This window comes from Montipora foliosa, chromosome 13 (genome assembly GCF_036669935.1).
Source record: "Montipora foliosa isolate CH-2021 chromosome 13, ASM3666993v2, whole genome shotgun sequence".
Taxonomy (NCBI): domain Eukaryota; kingdom Metazoa; phylum Cnidaria; class Anthozoa; order Scleractinia; family Acroporidae; genus Montipora; species Montipora foliosa.
In genome coordinates, this window is record NC_090881.1 from 10,904,170 (window position 1) to 10,924,767 (window position 20,598).

A 20,598-nucleotide genomic window follows, 5' to 3' on the forward strand; every position below is an offset into this window, starting at 1 on the left:
AAAATGCGAGTGTGACAATACATGACCAATCAAAATTCGTGTGAAGTCATAGCTGTCTCCTTACTCTCATCTAAGCACAGCTATTGACCAATGAGAGTGCGCGTACTATCCCAATTATTTTATTAAATTTAATAATTATTACTTCATTTACAAATCATCGCATAGTTACAAGACAATAGAATATTGTGCGGACATGTTTGTGCTGGTTCCAGAGCTTTTAAGAGGTCTTGAGGTCAATTAAGCTTATGATAAGTTCCAGATAAATGGAGCTGAAACGGTGGAGAATTAAATTATCATTTTACGAAAAAGGAAATATCGACCAAGCCAGAAAATGGTATAAAAAGAGTTGACCTATGCATCTGCCTTTATACTCGGTGTAGTAGCTGGAAAACTCTCTTTTAAGAAGCAAGAACTTAGCTGGAGCCTTTCCTTCTACAAGCCTGTGGGAAGCTGACATGGTAACTTTACTTCAGATTTATTGCACTCTTTAGCAAAAAGAATATTTGAATTCTTTTTCGAAAAAGGTTGATGGGAAGGCATTCCAGCATTAATGTTATTTCTCTTTTTTTCTCCAGGATTTCAAAGCGTTCATTCTGTGCTTAGCTTTCTTTGTGGTGACTGCATCAGGGTCGGCAATTTGCAAGTGTGCAAAAGGGGAACCAAAGGTACACAAAAGACTTCCCACTTTTTATGGGTAACTCATGCCGATTCTTTTCGTACGTTTTTCTCTCAAGGAACGTTATTTGCAAAGGAATTTGAGGTGATCTTCTTGCTGGTAATTTTTTATTTCGATACAGAGATGATTTCAGTAAAATCTGTGTCGCAATCAGAATTGTAGGCCTTGTTTTTGCTGACAGAATTTGTTGTACTTCCTAAAAAAGTCAAAAAAGATGTTAAGGAAAATATCGAGGACGACATTAATTCTCGGTCGCCTTTTTTTTTTTTTTTGTAACAATTAGTTTTTGAGACGGTAAAAAAGGAGCACAAGCAACTTAATTTTCTAGCTCACAGATTTATACGACTCAATATTATGAAAATGTAAAACTCATACGTTTGGCGGATGACTGAAATCATAGTTGGTGTGCAAAAGGTTTTCCACTTTTGAGTCTGTGGATGAAATCCTATAGATGAAAGCTATCGAATAGTGGTCTTTCTATTACTATGCTTTGCTTGATTGTTCTTGGTTTTGAGTCTGCGGATGGAATCTTAGAGAGCGAATGAGAGCTCGAAAAATCTTAAAATCTGAAATCTTAGAGAGCTAGTGACAGCTGTGTCACTAGCAACCGAATTTCTTTTGCTAAAAACTTGTAAGAATCGAGAAAAAACGAATCCGTAGATTTATAAAAAGGTTGCACGACAAAATACTCAGAAGTAGATTTACAGATTGATGGTATTTCTTTGATTTTCTCCCAGGATTCGGTGTCAAAGTACAATGTTAAAGCGAAGGAGGGAAGTACGGAGATCGATGAAACCGTTGAAATCGACACGGAGAACGAAATTGAAAAAATCCACATTCCCAGCAATGGCGATACCAGTGAATCAGCCCCTGGAGAGATCGATGTTGTTTTCGATTTCAAGTTGGTGAGTAACAGGGGAGGAGTGGTTGCATGGGGTAGTATGCTGGTATATGTGGGGTAAGGGGTGCTTTATAGATGTTCTTAATCCTTTCCTAGCATCATCTCTTCCTTGTTTATTCAATGGCTCACTTGCTTCAGCATTGAGTTACCTGGTACTTAGCTATCCCCTTATCTATCTACCTGACTACCCAACTGCCTACTTTCTTATTACCTCCCTATGTACTTGCCTACCTATGTACCTATGCACATACATAGATACTAACCTACCTTCCCACCAACACCCCACTTACGTACCTACCTACTTGCTTGCTTATTTACTTACCTTCAAGCGTGCATCCTTACTTTATAGTACTAACTGTTACGTACTTGCCTTTTAATTTCCTTCTTTCTCGCTCACTTACTTGTTCACTTTATTTTCTCAATAAACCGTTTCATCGTCACCTTTCTTCATAACTCCTTTTCAAACTGGCAACGACCTTGCCAACCAGCCATTCTGCCAATCCACCCAACAACCAACCAACCAACAACTAGGATCTCCGGCTGAAATCCACTTTGGTGAGTGAAGCCTCCTGGCGAAATATTATTATTATTATTATTATTATTATTATTATTATTATTATTATTATTATTATTATCATTATTATTAAGCAGCCAAGTAACCATCCAATCAAACTTTAGTTGACTGTCTCCCTGCATTAGGAACTGGCCAGCTTGGCAGGGAAACAAAAAACACTCATTTACTTAATTTTTTTTTTAATTATTATCCAAATGTATTAGTTATTGTACAGAAAACGCTCGAGACAAGTACAAATATTCCACGACATTGCACAGTTAGTTATTATACCTTTGGTTATTGTACAGTAGAGAGCCGGTTTGACTGGTTTAAGTACACGTTCTCGGTTGTTTACAATTCACTTGCTAAAAATTTAGGGCAAAAAAAATTGGACAATGAATAGCATAGTAGATGTTTTGGTGCGTAGTGTCGTTGAGTATTTCTACTCCTTGTTTGTATTTTGACTTGCGCTAACGGGCTCATCGATCATTATACAGCACAACTCGTAGAAATACTCACCGATACTACACACCAAAACATCTAATAAGATATAGCTAGCGATATTTCTTGTTTGAAAACATTGACGTCACATTTCTTTTGATATTCAAATTTGCCAACCACGGAACAAAGGAAGTCCTTGTTTCATCAGCCAATTAGATTCTGGTTGGCATATTAGTAACAATGCGTGACGTAAAAAGAAACATCGCTATACTTACTTATTTCTTATCAATAAGGTATAACATTATTCCTCTTTTCTATTGACATAGAACATGGCAATGCATCGATTGGCTAATCGGAAGGCCTGTTTTCTGAGTAACTCTCCTGACATTCTGCCAAAGCCTGCCGACCTCAAGAGACTTCTTGACACCGTAAGTGGCAAGTAATTTGCTGTTCGGGTTACAAACCTTGGGACATACGTTAATTACTTTGCTCAATGAAACTGCTCTTCCACCACAACCTTCCCCAAAAGCACCTCTATGCGTATCAAACTGGTTTTCGCTCCTCCACACTCATCCCCCAACAAGGTTGAAAATCAGGAAATATTAATTTTGCGCTGGTCGCGCTCAATATTTTAATAGGGTGGAATGGGAGCGAATAAAGGAAATTCGCCCCACGCACAAGTGTTTCTCTTGCACATATATTAAAAAAAAAAACAATGTGAGCGAGGATTTTTGTACCAATACTTTCGTACTAGATTTTAATCAATACTTCATGGACTGAAGTAGTCCCATTTGGAGTAACTGCATGAATAGAGCGACTTTCATATGACCTTGAAAAATAAACGTAAAAACAGAACGTAAACAAAAATGAAAAACATTTAATTGGCTGATGGAACAAAAACAAACGAACGCGAATTTTAATTGGCTTAGCGAACCGGATGCAAACAATCTCATCTCTCCACGGAACTTTCTGGAAGTTTCGCTTTGACGTCATTTGAAATGCAGTAATGTGATTTGGCAGTCGAAATGTTCACTGTCCATATTAGGAGTTTAATTGGCCGGAATAAGGAGAAGCTTGCCAAACATTGGTCTGTGAAACAAATTGCGAACACCTTTTCAAGGTCATAAAACAGTAGCACTCAAAAAAAAAAAAAAAAAAAAAAAGGAATGTTGGGTTCCTGAACAACTTTCCTGTCAACGCAATGTAGTTCTGTCATCACCATCATCTCCGGTGATAGACTTAGTTTCTTAGCCTCCATCACATAACCCTGGTTGTGACTAAATGCTAAATGCTAAATGCTTACGGGTGAGAAAAGGAAAGCCTAACGTTACATTGAATTATGGGTGACATTTTCAATTTTTGTTTAATAGGCTATTTCCGCGTTTCGCCAGATTATAAGCACTGGTTACGATGTTCTCAAATCGAACCATATCTAAAAAACGAATACAATTGTTTTAACGGTCAATTGGACCGATAAATTAAGGACCTGAAATAAATCAGAAGGTTTATATTACACTAAAAGGAGAGAACACACCAATAAAAAAAAAACAGTTTCTTGCACCTTCTGCTCTGACGAAAGTAAGATTCTATGTAAAAACCTGAATATCCTAAAATCTCTGTTGATTTCAAGACCTAACCTAAAAATATTCAATTGTAGGTTCTCATTTGTAGATATTTTTTGCCGTATGTAAAATTTAGATTACTATAACGATTTTCGTTTTTTAGGCAAGCTCTCAGAGCTCCTCTCTGAGAGAGACTGTGAAGAGGGAGTACAACTATGTAGTTACTGGCGCCCTTATTGATCGCTCGTTTTTCAGCGACGAGATGGCTTCCTTGTGTGCTAAACTGCCTATCTATCGCCTCAGGGCTGTGACAAAGGACGAGAGCCAATTGAAATCGGGTGTTACAGTAACAAGTAAGTTGAGCTTTGTTCAAAATGAATTATCACTTAAACGAAGAGAGAGAGGGAAAGAGGGCAGAATTAAATTGAACCCTTTTTTGTGCACGGTAATTATCCATGATTTTTACAACTGTTTTACATAAAAACCAAGGTTTATGGTCACCTCAGCTCGCCACAAGGAAGACACGTCACTAGTAAACTCGCCACCAACCAAGAGTCATCTCGCCACCAGCAAATAGCCACCAGTGATGGATTCGATATTGCTTTGATGACTCTAGTCAGAGCTATTATAGCACTCACCGACACAGCAATAATGATAGTGTGGTATGGTGTCTTTTGAAAAAGTATTCCAATCTTTCATTTCGAGGTTATTTGTGCCACTTGAAGTGCGTGCGGTGGGCTGGTCGCGCATGTAAAAAAAAAACACAAACCATTCGTTAGTGGGAATCAAACGTGATTTAGCACCATACAAAAACTCCAATCATGTTAACGGCAAGCTACTATGGTTTACTTGAGGAGATTTATCTCTCAAATCGCTGAAGAGCGTATGAATGTTGGAAGAACTAAGAGAAAACGAAACTTTTATAGTGCAGGATTAAACACTGTGTCGGAATTTATATGGCACTTGTCGATTTTCGAAACGTTTTGAAAAGGGAAACGCGCCAATTGATCGATCGTAAATATAAACTACGCCTCGGAAAATATCATATTAGGCTCGGATCATGAAAACTGTAAACCGATCGAGCAGATGCATACTATATATATATACAGGATATTACATGGTGGCGAGAAGATATGAATTTTATGTTCGAGTGGCAAGAACAATATCTCACGAGTGAGCGAAGCGAATGAGTGAGATATTGTTCTTGCCACGAGAACATAAAATTCATATCTTCTCGCCACCGTGTAATGTTCTTTTTATTATATGGAGACTAAATATTGAATATTTCCGATTTTATTGTGTTTCAAAGTAGTCAAGTTTTACAAATACAGCTGGGCTTTATAAAAAAGGCAGGAAAAAAAAAGGCGGGAATCGTGACGTCATTGAACGATACGACACTCACAAAGGTGACATACGGAAAATACGCCACTCGGGTCCCGGATGAAGTGGCGTATGGAATCTACGAGTGGTTTAGTTCCCAGTAAAACACTCTCCTCCATATAATTATAAATAATAACAGAGCTTCCTGTGAGGGCGCTTTCCTTTTATCTAAACTGGCCCGCCAGACCGGTCAGCTTGCAAAGAAATGGCAACAATTTGAAGGAACACTTGCGTGATAATTCCTGCATTCTTGTAGATACCTAGCATTTACGAGAACAAAAGAATTGACTTTCTTAACTTAATACATGAAGCACTTAATCCACTCCCTTAAAGATATGTATAAATGAGTATGTTGATTTCGTGCAGCCTGATTTCTACGCAAAGAACCCGTGTAGCAAGTAATTCATGGTACTATCGCAAGAGCTCCAAAGATTCCCCACTTTTTTGTTTTTAATGTACAAGTCCAGCCTAATATCAAGTCCCACTTAGCAGGTGTATCATCCTGATTCGGTAGTACCGATTTTAACGAGTTCAATTATAATAAGTTTGATTTCCAAACGTTCTACTGACTATGCTGGGTTCGAATTCATTATTTTTTTACTCTATGGAGTCAAGTCTATTTACAGAAAATGGAATAACTAAAACAGCCAGTTTTCTGAAAACCTGAAACTGATTACACTGAACTCTCTATTTTACGGTCCGGATCGAATTCGCAGCAATGTGATTGAAAGATATTATTGGTGTCCTCTGCTCTTTGTTAGGGATGCATTTAATTAAATTCTTGAAACAATACCCTATTGAAGTTGAAAAACTCTCACCTCCTTTGCTGCTTACCGAACAAGCAACGTTAATGAGTTTGCATTATTTTGATGGCGTTTATTATTAACAGAAAGCGCGTGTCAGTTTGCTTTAGCATAGTCGTAGGACAGAGGGCACACTTTACAGCTTAAGCAGCTCAAACAACTCAGCAAGGATGGAAATTCACCGTGGATCATCCACGACTTCCGTCATGGTGATACAGACTTTGATTCTTCCGTCATTTTCGAATAGGTTAATTTTGCGAACAGGAAAGATTGCACGTGCTTTCTATTTAATTTTTTTGTCACTGACTGGTCTTATAGACTCCTTTTGGCTACTAATTTGTCTGACCAAAGAGGCTGAGCGCTTTTGTTCAGAAGTTTATTCCTTCTTTCCTTAATTTCAGTGCGGATTAAACGGATTCAGAAAGTTTTGGCGAAAGTGTTTTACCTTAAAAATGGTTATTTAGAATTAGTCTCACTTATAATGTAGAACGCGGGGCAAAGCCGGTATCCTTAGGAAGTACATGTATGCCTTTCGCCTGTTCTTCTGTCTGGGACAGTTGTGGGGCTGGGAGCAAAGATTACCTAGATAAGCTAAATAGACGTGCCGCATGTATCATTGAAGGTCGATCAATCGGGGCTGAGGAGTTAAAATCAACACTTGGCTGGCCCAACCTACATGCGCGCAGAAATTATCTCAAATGCCTTTTAGTCCATAAATGTCTTCACGGAATAGCGCCTTCGGACTTTTTCCATGGCTATAACACCAGAGGCCGTGATTTACTGCGCTCTCCCTTCGCAAAAAAAGCTGCTAAATATCAGGGGAGCTTCAGAATAAACGGCGCTCGAACTTACAACACCATTCCGAGAAACATTAGGCAGGTAGAGACGTTCAGCGAATTTAAAATCAAACTAAAGCGCCATGTTAAGCAGTAACACCTGGGGTACATGCTACATTTATAACTTAATTATTTGTCTAGTTTTCAATGTTGTATGTCTTTGTTTTGTGCTGTGTCGGGGCTCCATTTAAACTAGCTCTGCTAAATTGGATGCCCCTTGATAAATATTGAATTAAATAAAATAAATAAATAAATAAATCCTTGGCAATAGAAAAAAAAACAGGATTGTATCATGAAATGCTGATTGCTTCCACTGCTTGCGTCAAGGGCGCCGGCCGTTTGTCAGTTCAGCGTGTAAGTTAATTTAACTTTTAAATTTTAGATACGTGAAGTACTCAAACTCGGTAAACTAAGTTTATCTTTTAGCAATTTAGCAACTGCATTGTGGCGAGATAACTCGTCATGGTGGCGACTTTGATTGCATATTGGTGGAGAGTTTGCTGGTGTCGAGTCTTCCTGGTGGCGAGATGACTAGATACCGTTTCGAGAAAGGTTGTCCTAAAGAAGCATAAGAGCGTTCGCGACAATGCCGAAAGTATGGGACAGTATTCAATATGCAGTGAATGCCCAGAATCGAAGATGCCACCACTGTACAGTGAAGCCCTACGATAGCGAGCTATTTGGATGAAAGAGTTCTTAGAATATAGCTTTGATGAAGTGGCAGTACACGCAGACTTATGTTGAAGCTCTATCCCGCCATCACGCTACCAAAACACGCTACCAAAACACGTTCACAAACAAAAGGATTTAGTAGCAAAAACGATGGCTCTTCACGTGCGCCACGACTTTTGGTACATTTCTTAAACTTTCTCTGCCAAACATGACATAAAATAAGTAAGGTTAAAGCCTTCAGAATCCTGCTATCTCTGTGAATCCTTACCCTTTGTTACTAACTCATGGCCTGGATATTTTGACTGAATTTTGAAACTCACTCACATCTCAATGTGAGTAACACAGCATGAACATGATTGTATTCCCAGGTGACGTTTTCGATAGCACTGCCGTCACATTTTCGTTGACTCAAACTGACAGTTCAGCATAATGCCTTTAAACATTGTCGCGTACGTTTTTATGCTTCTTTTGGACAACCTTTCTAGAAACAGTTTCATGTCCCAACATTTCTTAGAAAGGGGAATATTAGAGATGTTTGGCGGGGTGAGGGGTTATTAGAAAATGTGAGTGTGGAAGGGATAAATTGAAAGGGGAATGTTAACCGTTTGATTTGTCCCATGTTGCAGGACTACGAAGAACCCTTAACTGTCGCTATGTCAAAACGTGCTACTCACTAGCAATTGGAACTGTGACCATCAAAACCTGTCAATCGAAGGAGGAGTGTGATTTACGGTAACAACAGATTATAACCGCAAGAGCAGATTACTGTGGCTCGAGACACTTTGTTTAGTACATGAACCTTATTTGCTATCACTTTCAAGTCACTTTCTTTAATTCTAACTGTTAAAAGTTGACCAAATGTATGATGAAAAGTAAGGCATCCTTATCATGACGACTTACTTGACTTTGAATCGTTCCGCAAAAACTGTTTTTTACATTCTTTTAGTGTCATCCCAAGAGACTTATTCCTTGTGTGACTTTTTATAATCTTGGAAATTAGTATATAGAGCGGTTTTCAATTGAGTATCGAAAGCAATTAGCGAATTACTTTGGTTTTCCATTACTTCACGAAGTGATTGGTTTAAAGTTCTCGCGCCACTTTTTCAATCAATCAGAAGTGAAACTAAAACCAATCGTGGCTCGCGCGTGCACATTTTCCCGCGCTTTGTGTTGGCTACGTGTAATTACTTCGAGTGTTGATTGGTTTACTGGATTGTCTCGGTCCTTTTTGATTGGCCAAAGTAATTACTTTGGTTTTGGTTTTGGTTTTACGACACTCATTTGCAAACCGCTCTACCACACACGTGAATAGTGCTTTCCACGCATAAACAATTATTCATCTCAGTGTCGGTAAAAGTAATAAACATCCACCACTACTCACCTCCACTGTTAACTCATTGCTAAGTAAGAAACGCTGATTAGTATAAGACTGCCTCTCACGAGTTGGTGTTGGAGCATAATAAAGAAACTAAGAGACGAATTCAGTTGTCGGATATAAGACACTAATGAGATTATATAGCACCGCTTTGAAAGGTTTTAGTTTACTCTGAATAATGAACACACTAATTTTCCTTTTTGTTTAGCAAATAAGGTCCTTTATTGTTCAAATTGTCGTCAGCAAGCCTTGAAACAAGATGCATGATTTTAGTTGATTTGTGTTTGATTGAAGTAAAATGTAACAAAAAGTGATAGAGAAAAATTTTATACATAAAGGCAACTCTTGCGAAAGAAATGTGTGAAGAGTTTTGTTTTTACTGCTGAGGGCTTCCGGTCTGCATTAGCTACGATTTCCTTCCCTTCCCCATATCTATTTGCCCCCGCAGGAAAATCCCGAGGAGGCACCACTGTAGTTTGCCTGTATATTTAACAATTATTCCTCGAGCCCGAATGGGCTCTGAGTCAATAGCCCATGAGGCCGAAGGCCGAATGGGCTATTGACTCAGAGGCCATTCGGGCTCGAGGAATAATTGTTTTAGTAAAATCCAACTAGTTGGTCAAAAAAATATCGAGACAAAACATCTTTCGCTAGTTAAAGCTAGACTTTAATTGTTGTTTTGGTTTTCAAAGCCGGCGCTTTTCGCTACTAGTGGGCTATAACAAATAGCCTACTAGTAGCTCAACCAATCAGAACGCAGCTTTGATAATAGACCACTAGTTGGATTTTACTAAAGTGTGATATAGTATCGCATATGTGGTGTGTATTACCAGGAAAAACCTCGACTTCAAAGCTGCAAGTGCGAACGGAATAATCGGGAAATGATGACGTTTTCACAACAAATGCCCGCAGGCAAATCTTCGGTAATGATTACGTGGAAGAGAATGGCCGAAGAACAAGAGATCGTGTGAACGTAATTGTAGAAAAGCATCTTGTCATTTGTACACAGTCATTTATAGTGAGCAGTTTGGGTGTCGTGCTAAATATTCTATTCATCATATTTGTTCTTAACAATACCGAGTCATACGATGGCCTGGATATTGCATTGCGTGCAACGAAAACACAAAAACTCGTTTCCGGTCACGCACACAATACTTTAACACATATTTCCCTGGTAATCTGTCGCGTAGTCGTCTGCGTCTGTGGTTTGGTCAACGCAATTGCCTCTGAATAAGCGGATACCCAGTTCGAATCCTACTTGGGCTGCCTTCTCTGAAAAGTGTCTTCGAGGCAAAAAAATCTCTCGAGGCTATGTCCCTGCAAAGGTTGAACTTGCAATACTGCAATGTTTTAAAAACATTCTTCGATAAAACGTACCGGGTATTCATGATTTCTGTATTGAATTTAACTTTCATTTAGCATTTACATGTTCATCCACTCTTTTGGAAAGGTGCTACATACCACGTGCTTTGATTTATTTAAGGCATATCTGAGGTAGCTGCTTAGGCTGTGTACTTCCGCCACCTCCGCTCGCAAAAGATAGGGGAGGAGACGGATGTATACAGGCTAGTAGCTACCATACTCGTGTTTACGAGCAAGTGATCTCCCAGTAATACGATGAAATGTGGATGACCTCGGAATCAAATATATTCGTGCAAGTTTCCTCCTTTCTCTGCTTTTATAGCAAATAGATGCTTCAGCCTTTTCTCTGAAATTCTGCTCGGTTCTCGGTCACGTCTATGTGGACGCACACAACAAACGTTTGCGTATCGAGTCTTTATTATCATTGACAATCAGAGGTCAGATAACTATACAACTTTTCAAAATACATCACAACTATTTTCTGAAGAGCTGACCATACTCTCGATACAAAAATCATGTAAGACAAGACGCCTGTGAGGGCGTATCCGTGGGATACAGTGAACACAAATTGTCCAGTTACAGTGAACATCAACTACAGGTGAACTTCGGAAAATAGCGAGAGATTACCAGAAAGATAAATCTGTAATTTAACTTGAAGTTGTGTGTCGTAAAAACTCTTATTATTACTGTTATTAAATTTGCAAATGCAAACAACGAAGCCCTATTAGGCGTTATCAGGATACGTGATTTATTTATTTTTTGAAAGAGACTTTATTCAAATCCCACAGTTTTACTTGCTTCCTTAATTCCGTTCATACAAAAATTACAAGACCAGTTCTAAATCATCCGAAAAACTTATTACAAATCAGAGTTCAACAACTTATCAACCTGTGTTCGACGTCCGGTCCCGTAATCCTGGTTTAGTTCCTTGCAAACTGTTTAAATCTGCCGTGGCGAAGAAAAAAAAGACACTTGTTCCTTGAGAACTGTTTGAATTTGCCGTGGCGAAGACAAATAGACTTGTTCCTTAGAAACGGTTTAAATCTGCCAGTAGCGAAGACAAGAAGACAACATGTACAACAACAACAACCATCTGTCCTCCATTTATCTCGATGCTCGAAAATCTGAAATCCCATAATTGCGTGTTCCATAGTCTAGTCCAAAGTTGTCGTTTTACAATTCCACAAAAATGATTTTAGTATTGGAGTAACTTGGTGCCAAACGTTCCACGATAATTTGAAATCTCCTTAAGAAAAAAGCTTAAATCCAGTACTCCAACCAGGGTTCAAATTGCCAAAATTCTTTATATCATCGATTCAAAACTCAACAAAAGCTACAAGTAGTAAATAGTTCTCAGAAACTACAAAAGTTCGTCATGATTCTACACTCGAGCTGAACAAAAAACTCCAAAAAAACCCTAGTGATCGCTGCTCAAGAGAACAGACAGCCGAAACTGTTCTGTGCCTGCCTCATAGGCACCGAATCTTATCTTTTCTTCGATTTTTTGGATCCTTACTGTTATCATGCCTGACTGCCCCTACATTGGTCCTCGCTTCTCAAGTATTTACCAAGTTCAAGCTTTCTCCTTGCCGTCGGCGTATTCCAGTTGCTCTAGCGGATGTCTTTCACGAACTAATATAGAAAAAGAGCAGGGAAAAAAGGAAGAATCCTATTCAAACAATTGTTACGCATCGAAGGATGGACCGTGAATTTGCATGTCCAAGATCTCGAGGTGTGCACTCGCACAATCTATTGTCGATCGAACTGGAAAAGCCTAATAAGGCTCCCAAAACAGATTCTACATTCGCTCTATGGAACGCTCGATCTTTGTCAAGGAAAACTGCAGTGCTCTGAGACACAATTTCAGCAAGGAGCATTGATATTATGGTGATTACTGAAACGTGGCTTAAAGGAAATAGCCGAGATTCTATAATTATCTCTGACATAAATAACTCACTGCCTGACCATCAGATCATTCATCAGCATAGATTCACTCGTGACAGCGGTGTTTGTATCATAGCAAGTCTCTCAAACATTTAATTCGCTTGAACATTTCCATCTCCAACTTTCTTCTGGCTCTATCCATCTTCGATTGGTTGCTTTTTACCGACCTCCTCCTTCAAAGAGGAATAAATTATCTACGCCCCTCTTCTTTAAAGAGTTTTCGACGTTTCTGGAGTCTCCCATTATTTCATCTGGCCATTTGATTATCACGGCAGACTTTAATTTTCACATGGATAATGGTCAGAGTGATCGTAATGCTTCTGCATTCCCCGATCTACTGCACCCTTTTGGCCTCCAGTATCATATTGCAGAGTCTACCCATATACGTGGCCACATTCTCGATCTGCTCATTACTAAATCTACTAACCTTATGGTTAATCAGACATCAATGCGTTGGAGATGCCTTAAGGATTAACATTGATCATTTCAAAGAATCAATAGCCTCTTTATCTTTGGTTACTAATCCTATGTCTGAACCAGCTCTTCAGTCGTGATCTTTTGGACTTACATGCTCGTCAGCGTGGGCGTTATATTACCCTTATTCCTTGCGCTCGCTGGTTTACTGATTCTCTGAGAGAAGCTAAACTTGTGAGGCGCCGTCTGGAACGTAAATGGCACCTCACTGCCTTAGACGTTGATCGTCAGTTATATCGCGATCACTGTGCTGCATATCATCGTCTCCTAACTAAAGCTAAAACTTCCTCATCACAATAGCAAGATGAAAACCCATGATCAGAAAGCTCTGTTTGAGGAAATCGACAAGCTGGTTAATGGTAAGAGGCCTCAGATACTTCCCAAAAACATCGAAAAAATGATCTTCATTTGCGAACTATTTCAAGACCAAAGTTCATAACCTCAGGAACTAGATTGCCCTGGACGATTGACTGAGTTTACTCTGTTAAACTCTGATGAAATTCGTTCTATCATTGTTAACTCTCGTACTACATCCTGCACCCTCGATCCTATACCAACTACCTTACTTAAAGAATGAATGCATTGATGTTCTGCTCCCAACCATCTTGGAGATCATCAACTGTTCATTAGCGTCTGGTCATATTTCCTGATGCTTTTAAGTTTGCCCTGGTTACAGCAATCATCAAGAAGCCTATTCTTGACCCGAATGTCCTTGGCAACTAAAAGGGTCTGTATATAATCTTCCATTTGTATCCAAGGTTCTTGAACGGTTCCCTCAACTTCTGTCCCATCTTCACTTGAATGACTTATATCGCTACCCTGCACTACAATCAGCCTATCGCCACTATGACAGCACTGAAACGGTTCTACTCCGGGTACACAACGATCTCCTTAGAGCTGTCGAAGATGATAATGAGGCATTGCTGATACTTCTCGATTTTTCTTCAGCTTTCGATCCCACTGATCACTGTCTACTTCTTCGAAGTCTGGAGAAGCGGTTTGGTTTTTCTGGAACTATGATCTTGTGGTTTAAATCGTACCTTCACAACCGCGCCCAGCGTATCAGCATCGGTGGCAAGCTATCACCAGACTGTGGTGTACCTCAGGGCTCGGTCCGTTTTCCAATTCTTTTCTGTCTGTACGTCGCAGGACTTGAGGACATTTTCTCGTCTCATAGCATTTTTACATTATTATCGAAAAGAAACAGCATGACGCGGGAACCGTTGATCTTGAGCCCTGTTTAAAGGACTTTAAGTCATGATGCGTTAGCAACGAGTTCGCCTTGAACGATGGAAAGACTCAAATTCTGCACATTCACATGACGTTTTCTCGATCTATTTCTTGAAAACCTGAGATTGTCATCGGAGATTTATCTGTTAAGCCTAAATGTGAGGCCCGTAACCTGGGAGTGGTGTTTGACTCTTGTCTTTCCTTCAAGAAGCACATTAAAACACTTGCAAAGCTTCTTTTAGGGCACAAAGTAACATAAGAAAAAGATAAGGAACTATCTGGATGAATCTCAAGCTGAAAAACTAGTTCACGCTTTTGTTACCACACGATTAGATAAGTGTATTACGTAACGGCTTGCTTTATGGTCTACCTGAAATTAGAAGTTCTGGGTAATTCTGCCATTCCATGATAAGGGCAGACTCCCGATTCTCATTTCATAGTTTTTTTCATAAGTGCCGGGCCACCCAGTCCTACCAGCAAAATAACGCATCGATTGAAGGTTTTAGCTTTCCAAACTTGCCCAGATTGTGTCAGTAGGTCCTGGAATTCGTCCACAAAAAGTCCAGAGAGACAACTTCACTCGTGAACCGCCATGTTTACAACAGAACATTTTAGGCGTCGTAGGTGAAACCATCTCTCGCCTCTGTCTGAGACAAGACCTGACACGCACGGTTCTTACGTTACGTTTATGACTATAAAATCAACTGAAATGTCAATTGTTTAAAAATAAAAAATAAAACCAGCATGTTAGTTTTTTTGGTAGGCTAGGTATCGAAGAGCCAGAACATTTGCGCATGCGCTGACGGAATGTTTGAACAAGAGAGAAAAACGCAGGACCTCCAGACACCGGCGCTGGAGCGTCGTACCAAACGAGTCATCCCGGGATTTCGGCCCGTGCGATCGCTTTTGGAGGCAGTTGGCCCTTCGCTGCTTTCTGCTACCGACCTTGCCTCCCGGTACGGCATTGAGGGAGAGATATGTCGGCCCCTAAACCATATATGACAAATCCCACGCCTACTCACAGCTCCAAACCGCCCTTGTCAATTTAATGTAAGAATTCGATGGCTTACATATTCAAGAGAAAAGTCATTTTATCTGCCATATGGTAAGCACTGCAATCGCAGATTACAAAATGTGTGCACGCGCCCTCCGAAAGGTAACATACATAACATCATTTCATCTCGAATTTCAGAATAAGTGCAAGAGATAATATCTTCGAGACATTTACAGGTACATAAATCCGTCGTGGGTTCGAATCCCATCTGGGGCTCGGATTTTTTCCGAGTCTCCAGTGGGTTCTATCAACATCTCATTTCTCAAGTGTATATATCATTCTCACATTTGCTCACTTTGATTTGATTCGATCTGAAATTAAAACCATACAAGTTACGATTAAATTAAAGAAAAGATCACGCAAAATAAAAGAACAGTACTATAAATGAAGAAGAAAAATAAGCCGATCACTAAATTAGCGAACAGACCACGCTGTCGGTAGATCACCTCGTCGTTCGAAATGAAAACGAGTTTAAGCGTACTAAATTAAAATCTTTGATAACATAACAGCGAGAAAAATGCACTTATACGTCGCGAGAGGATTCCAAAGTTATCCTGAATAGCCCAAATGCATCTATCAACGTTAAGCCAGAGCCAACTTTTCAGAAAAACTTTTGGTCAAAATCCCCACCGTGGGGCCCCAAAATTTGGTCAAATCAGATCAAGTATCCCCACCGTGGGCGGGGAAGTAATATCCCTGGCTACAGGCGCTCGTGATCCTTAAGAGAGGCATTCTCCTCGTCAATGGATAGAAAATATTTAATAGAATTCCAACGATTGATTCTCTGACGAAAAGCGAGTCGATATTATCAACAATCCCCAGAAAGTGAGGTGTTCCATCAATTTATATTGAAAATGAGTAGTGAGACGTAGTGTTTTTGTATAAATATTAAAACAATTGCTTACCTCTATTAAAAAAGCCTTCTTTCAGGGCTTTAGCCGCACTACTTCAATTCCAAGATGGTCGGCGCACAGACGAGCACATAGGACGATCTGACTTGGTCCCATTCCTTCACGCAAAAAAGCAAAAAAAATCAAACGTCCCACCCTAGGACCCAGATTCTTAGTCAAATTCCCGACGGTGGGGAGGACAATAGAGGTCAACTGCCCCACATTTGCCCGGGGTCCCCCCCCCCCCCCCCTTCCTTGGGGCCCGACATTGATAGATGCATAATATTGCACTAAATTTCTGCCAACGTAAAACTACGTGTCAAAGCGAGTATGACACTGTAAGCTGAATAATACGAGTCACAAGGCCTATCGGTAACTGTAACTAATCAATGAATCATTCTTATCATTTCCTTTGTGGGTGAATCCCGAATTTAGAATTTCTCGCCACGCAACTAAATGTCACTATATAAACACTCTCCGCCCCGATGAGGGCGCAGTCCACATCTCAGTCTAAGCTTAGGTCTCATCTTCATATCCTCTTGCTGGATAGATTACTACAATCTTAGTTGGGCGTCTCGTACTCTCCACAGCAGGTGTTTACTTTCACACTACGGACTCTTCCGTCATGCTCAAGGAACACATTAACCACTTGACCCACATTCCATTTTCCACGAACTGCACCGGGAGTTTGAACCATTACAAAGTCATCAACTCGCACGTTTCGGGTCTCTGTATTCCATTTCTTTCGAGGAATAAGTGACGGAAACGCATCTCTTGTCCACCGATTCCAAAATGAATCTACAATCTTTTGGACAAATTCTACTTGACTTGACGATCGTCCAAGCAACATGTCGTTTGGGAATAAGTATGACCCATCGGGGGGCCAATGGGGTGCTGATTGACAAGGTTAGCGATCTCTAGCAAACAAGTGTGTAGCTCAAACAGTGTCAAAACATGTTCACCAACTGCCTTCACGCTTAAGAGCAATCCTGCAGCTCTTGACAAACGCTTCGGCACACCCGTTGTGGTGTGGAGCCGCCGGGGTAATAAACTGCCACTTCATCCTCTTTTCTGAAGAGAACTCGCGCAGCTTCTCAGTGTCCCAGCCTCTGATCATTTCGCACAGTTGACGTTCGGCTCCAACAAACTGGGACCCATTGTCACTAATCAGAAGGGCCGGTACCCCTCTCAAAGCGCAGAATCGTCGCAACACTTGAATTAATTCCATTGTCAAGCAATCAACGGGCAGCTCTAAGTGAACTGCACGGGTATTCAAACACGTGAGTAGAACGCCATAGTGTTTGGCTGTCTTGTTGAGGCCAATCTTGACTTGAATTGGGCCAAAGCAGTAACAGGAGGTATAATGGAAGGGCGAGGTGAAAGGCGCTAGACGACATGGTGGTAGGTTGGCCATGTCTTGAGATTCAGTCTTTGCACTCACCTCTCGACAAAAGACGCATGTGAACTTGACCGACTTGGCAATATCCAGTACTTTGTTCTGGTCTTTGCCATTGTGGTTGTCATTACAGTATGACCATTTTGCTGAGTGTGGCGTAGGATAAGACGCGAAACCCAATGCTCTTTCGGAAGTAGACAAGAATGTTTGGTTTCGTAGGCAACGAGAGCTTTGTCAACACGGCCTCCAACTCTGATGATACCGTCTGCATCTCCGTACGGACTGAACTTCTTAAAATCTCACTTGCTGATTCGACTGTTCAGGCCCTTCTGGCATTCTTGTATCCAATGTTTTTCGACTTCTTGTAATTCTTGAGGTAAGAGGACATCCTCTTTAATATCTGAATCTCTTTCTTCTGAATTCATGGTTTTGTTTTTTCTGAGGTTCCACACAAATCGCAACACATACGCAGTTACTCTGAGCAGCTTTTTCCGGCTTGAGAATCTTGTGCAATCGATGAGTTGCTGTAATTTCCTTTGCTCTTAAACGGCTTGAACCTTCACGCTATCTCTTTCTACTTCAGTCTTTTTTAAACATGATGGATCTTTCGGCCACTCTTGCTCAGGGAGACATAGGAACTCAGGTCCACGCTGCCAACTGTCAGCCAAGCACACAACATAAATACCACGGGAAATTTCGTCCGCCGCGTTAAGCTCTCCAGGAACATGTCTCCACTAGGCGAGGTCCGAGCTGTTTTGAATTTTTCCAAATCTAATTGAGACGAATGGCCTGAAGCGTCGTGCTTCACTACATATCCATTCCAATACAATCTTGCTGCCTAGGAAGAAGACTTTTTGCTCAAAGTTCAGGCGGGTTTCTTCCTTTATGGCCTTAAGCAGCCGAGAGGCTAACACTGCGCCTTGGAGTTCAAGACGAGGAATAGTCAAGCTCTTTATGGGTGCAGCTCTTGACTTTGCTGCAACCAGACGCACGTCAAATTCTCCGCTTCTCAGCTGCCATCTTGCGTACGCACAGGTACCAAATGCATCTCCCGAGGCATCGGCAAAGATACAGAGTGTAGGTGCTCCAGTGGCGTCAGCAGGTGTAAGGCATCGGTCAAAGTTGATTCCGTTTAGTCTCTCCATTTCTCTGAACAGGGTACTCCACTTCTCCAAACCGTCGGGAGGTAGCTCCTCGTCTCAGGTAACGCCCTTTTTCCACATTTCCTGGAGTCCAATTTTGGCTCGGATAAGGAATGGTGCCACTAAGCCTATCGGATCGTAGATGCCAGCTACTAAGCGAAGGATCTTTGGTTTTGAAAGTTGTCTTAACTCTTAATCATTGAGGAACTTGGCTTCTACTTTGAATGTGAGTGTATCGCTCCTGCAATTCCATACAACGCCCAATACTTTTTCTTCATTCGTATACCGGCCTGAAGTAGCGTTACTTCGCTCAGCTCTTCTTCTGAAATTGTGTTGGGTGTGAGAGGCTTGTGTTGGGTGCGTCAGCCATCGCTGTACTTTGAATCCTCCTTTTTGGAAGACGTGATCGATATTTTGAGTAAGCTTTCGTGCTTCTTTCTGAGTGTGTACAGAATCACAAATGCCATCCATGTAGCTGCTTTCTTTGATGACTCGGGCTGCTGTTGGGAAGGTTTCCTTCGTTTCGTTTGCGGTTTTTCGAAGAGAAATCTACTTTTGCGCCATCGCAGGACCAAGGTTTGTCCCTAAAGGTTCAGACGGTTTTCGCATAACAATCGTTCCTCCAGAGGAATCGATATACATGTTGGTCGGCCTCTGGAGTACGGATCTGACGATACATTTTGGAGATATCCCCAACGAGAGCAACTTGGTTTTCTCGGAACCTGAGAATTACTCCGAACAAATCGTTTAAAAGGTCGGGACATTTCATCCAATAATCATTTATGCTATGACCATGGAATGTGGCAGACGCCCAGGAAAGATGGCGGCTACGGACAAGTTCCTCCTTCCAATCTGTTTTGAGGTTTTTACATTGTACCAATATTTTTTTAACAGAAAAATAAATGACAGCAAAGAGATATAACGTTCATTTTTTCATCGTATTTGCGGTGACTACGTCATATTACTAGTCACTTCCTTCATTGCAAATCAAATCGTTCCGCAAATATTAGTCCAACAAAAATTCTGATTGCCGCGGGCAAGCGTTAGTGTCGAGCACAGTCAAATGGTTTTTTTCTTCTTTTGTACCCATTAGAATCGTTTCAAATTCGCAACAATCTGTGTCGTTTCTCTCATGTCTGCTCAGGGAATGGGTTTTACTTGTCAAGCGGTTTTCCCTGCCTTTTTTTCCTTATTTGGGGTCCGTGATGTCATTCCCAAAACTCCATATCTTGTTCGTACCATGACCATTTCTCTTCATTTTTATTAAGGTCGCTTGGTAGACGGATCTTCGTCGCTTCCCTTCCTATTTTGCGCGCCAAAAACACATGCACGTCATGACTCGGTCCCAATATCCACTCATTCATCAAAACCGGTTGCTATGGTGATATCTCTTTGTCGGTACTTTGACAGAAAAGGGCCCCGAAAGCCTGTAAAGAACTACTACGTTCCACGTATGCCGGATTGTTTCCCGCAAAATTTCCATTTCTGTCAGTTTTTCCGAAAGTTTTGGTTGAACGGATCTTGCCAATCTCGTTCACTGAGGTTCCCGGTACCTGACCGCTGATCAAGGGAACACGGGTCTCTGATATAGGATTCTTGCACGATCAAAACACCAAAAGCAGGTGCACAGAAACACCAGTAGTGAAAGTGAAACACTACAATGCTTCAGTTAAATTTTTAATTAGACTTGGAAACAAACTTCTTGTACAAAACACGTCTGACATTTTGGTGCTAACAAAACACAATATATTAATAGTAAATTAAATTGACCTCTGTAAATATATATTAAGAATTACTGTCCCTGAATGTTAACACAAAATTATGTATAGTGTGAAAGTAAAAGTATCCATCTGCTGTACAAAAACACTTATCTTTTCCCTAAAATACTTCAGACTAATCTCTCTAAA

General features: G+C 40.6%; 2 protein-coding genes across 2 annotated transcripts; one reads left to right on the top strand and one right to left on the bottom strand.

The window, feature by feature from the left end:
- Positions 1 to 326: 326 nt before the first annotated feature.
- On the top strand, positions 327 to 9,543 carry LOC137983263 (uncharacterized). The gene is made up of 6 exons (XM_068830461.1): positions 327 to 458; positions 576 to 665; positions 1,414 to 1,581; positions 2,898 to 2,999; positions 4,297 to 4,486; positions 8,451 to 9,543. The coding sequence occupies exons 1-6, from the start codon at positions 456 to 458 to the stop codon at positions 8,558 to 8,560; spliced, it is 663 nt and encodes a 220-aa protein (XP_068686562.1). The 5' UTR covers positions 327 to 455; the 3' UTR covers positions 8,561 to 9,543.
- An 8,740-nt stretch (positions 9,544 to 18,283) lies between these two features.
- On the bottom strand, positions 18,284 to 18,694 carry LOC137981689 (uncharacterized). The gene has a single exon (XM_068828756.1). The coding sequence runs from the start codon at positions 18,692 to 18,694 to the stop codon at positions 18,284 to 18,286; it is 411 nt and encodes a 136-aa protein (XP_068684857.1).
- Positions 18,695 to 20,598: the final 1,904 nt, after the last annotated feature.

Bases quoted from the DNA above. Each gene is read 5' to 3' on its own strand.
- LOC137983263 (XM_068830461.1), top strand. The intron at 666-1,413 runs GTACACAAAAGA...ATTTTCTCCCAG, and splicing joins GTGCAAAAGGGGAACCAAAG to GATTCGGTGTCAAAGTACAA. The intron at 1,582-2,897 runs GTGAGTAACAGG...CTATTGACATAG, and splicing joins TTGTTTTCGATTTCAAGTTG to AACATGGCAATGCATCGATT.
- LOC137981689 (XM_068828756.1), bottom strand. From the start codon at position 18,694: ATGGAGAGACTAAACGGAATCAACTTTGACCGATGCCTTACACCTGCT.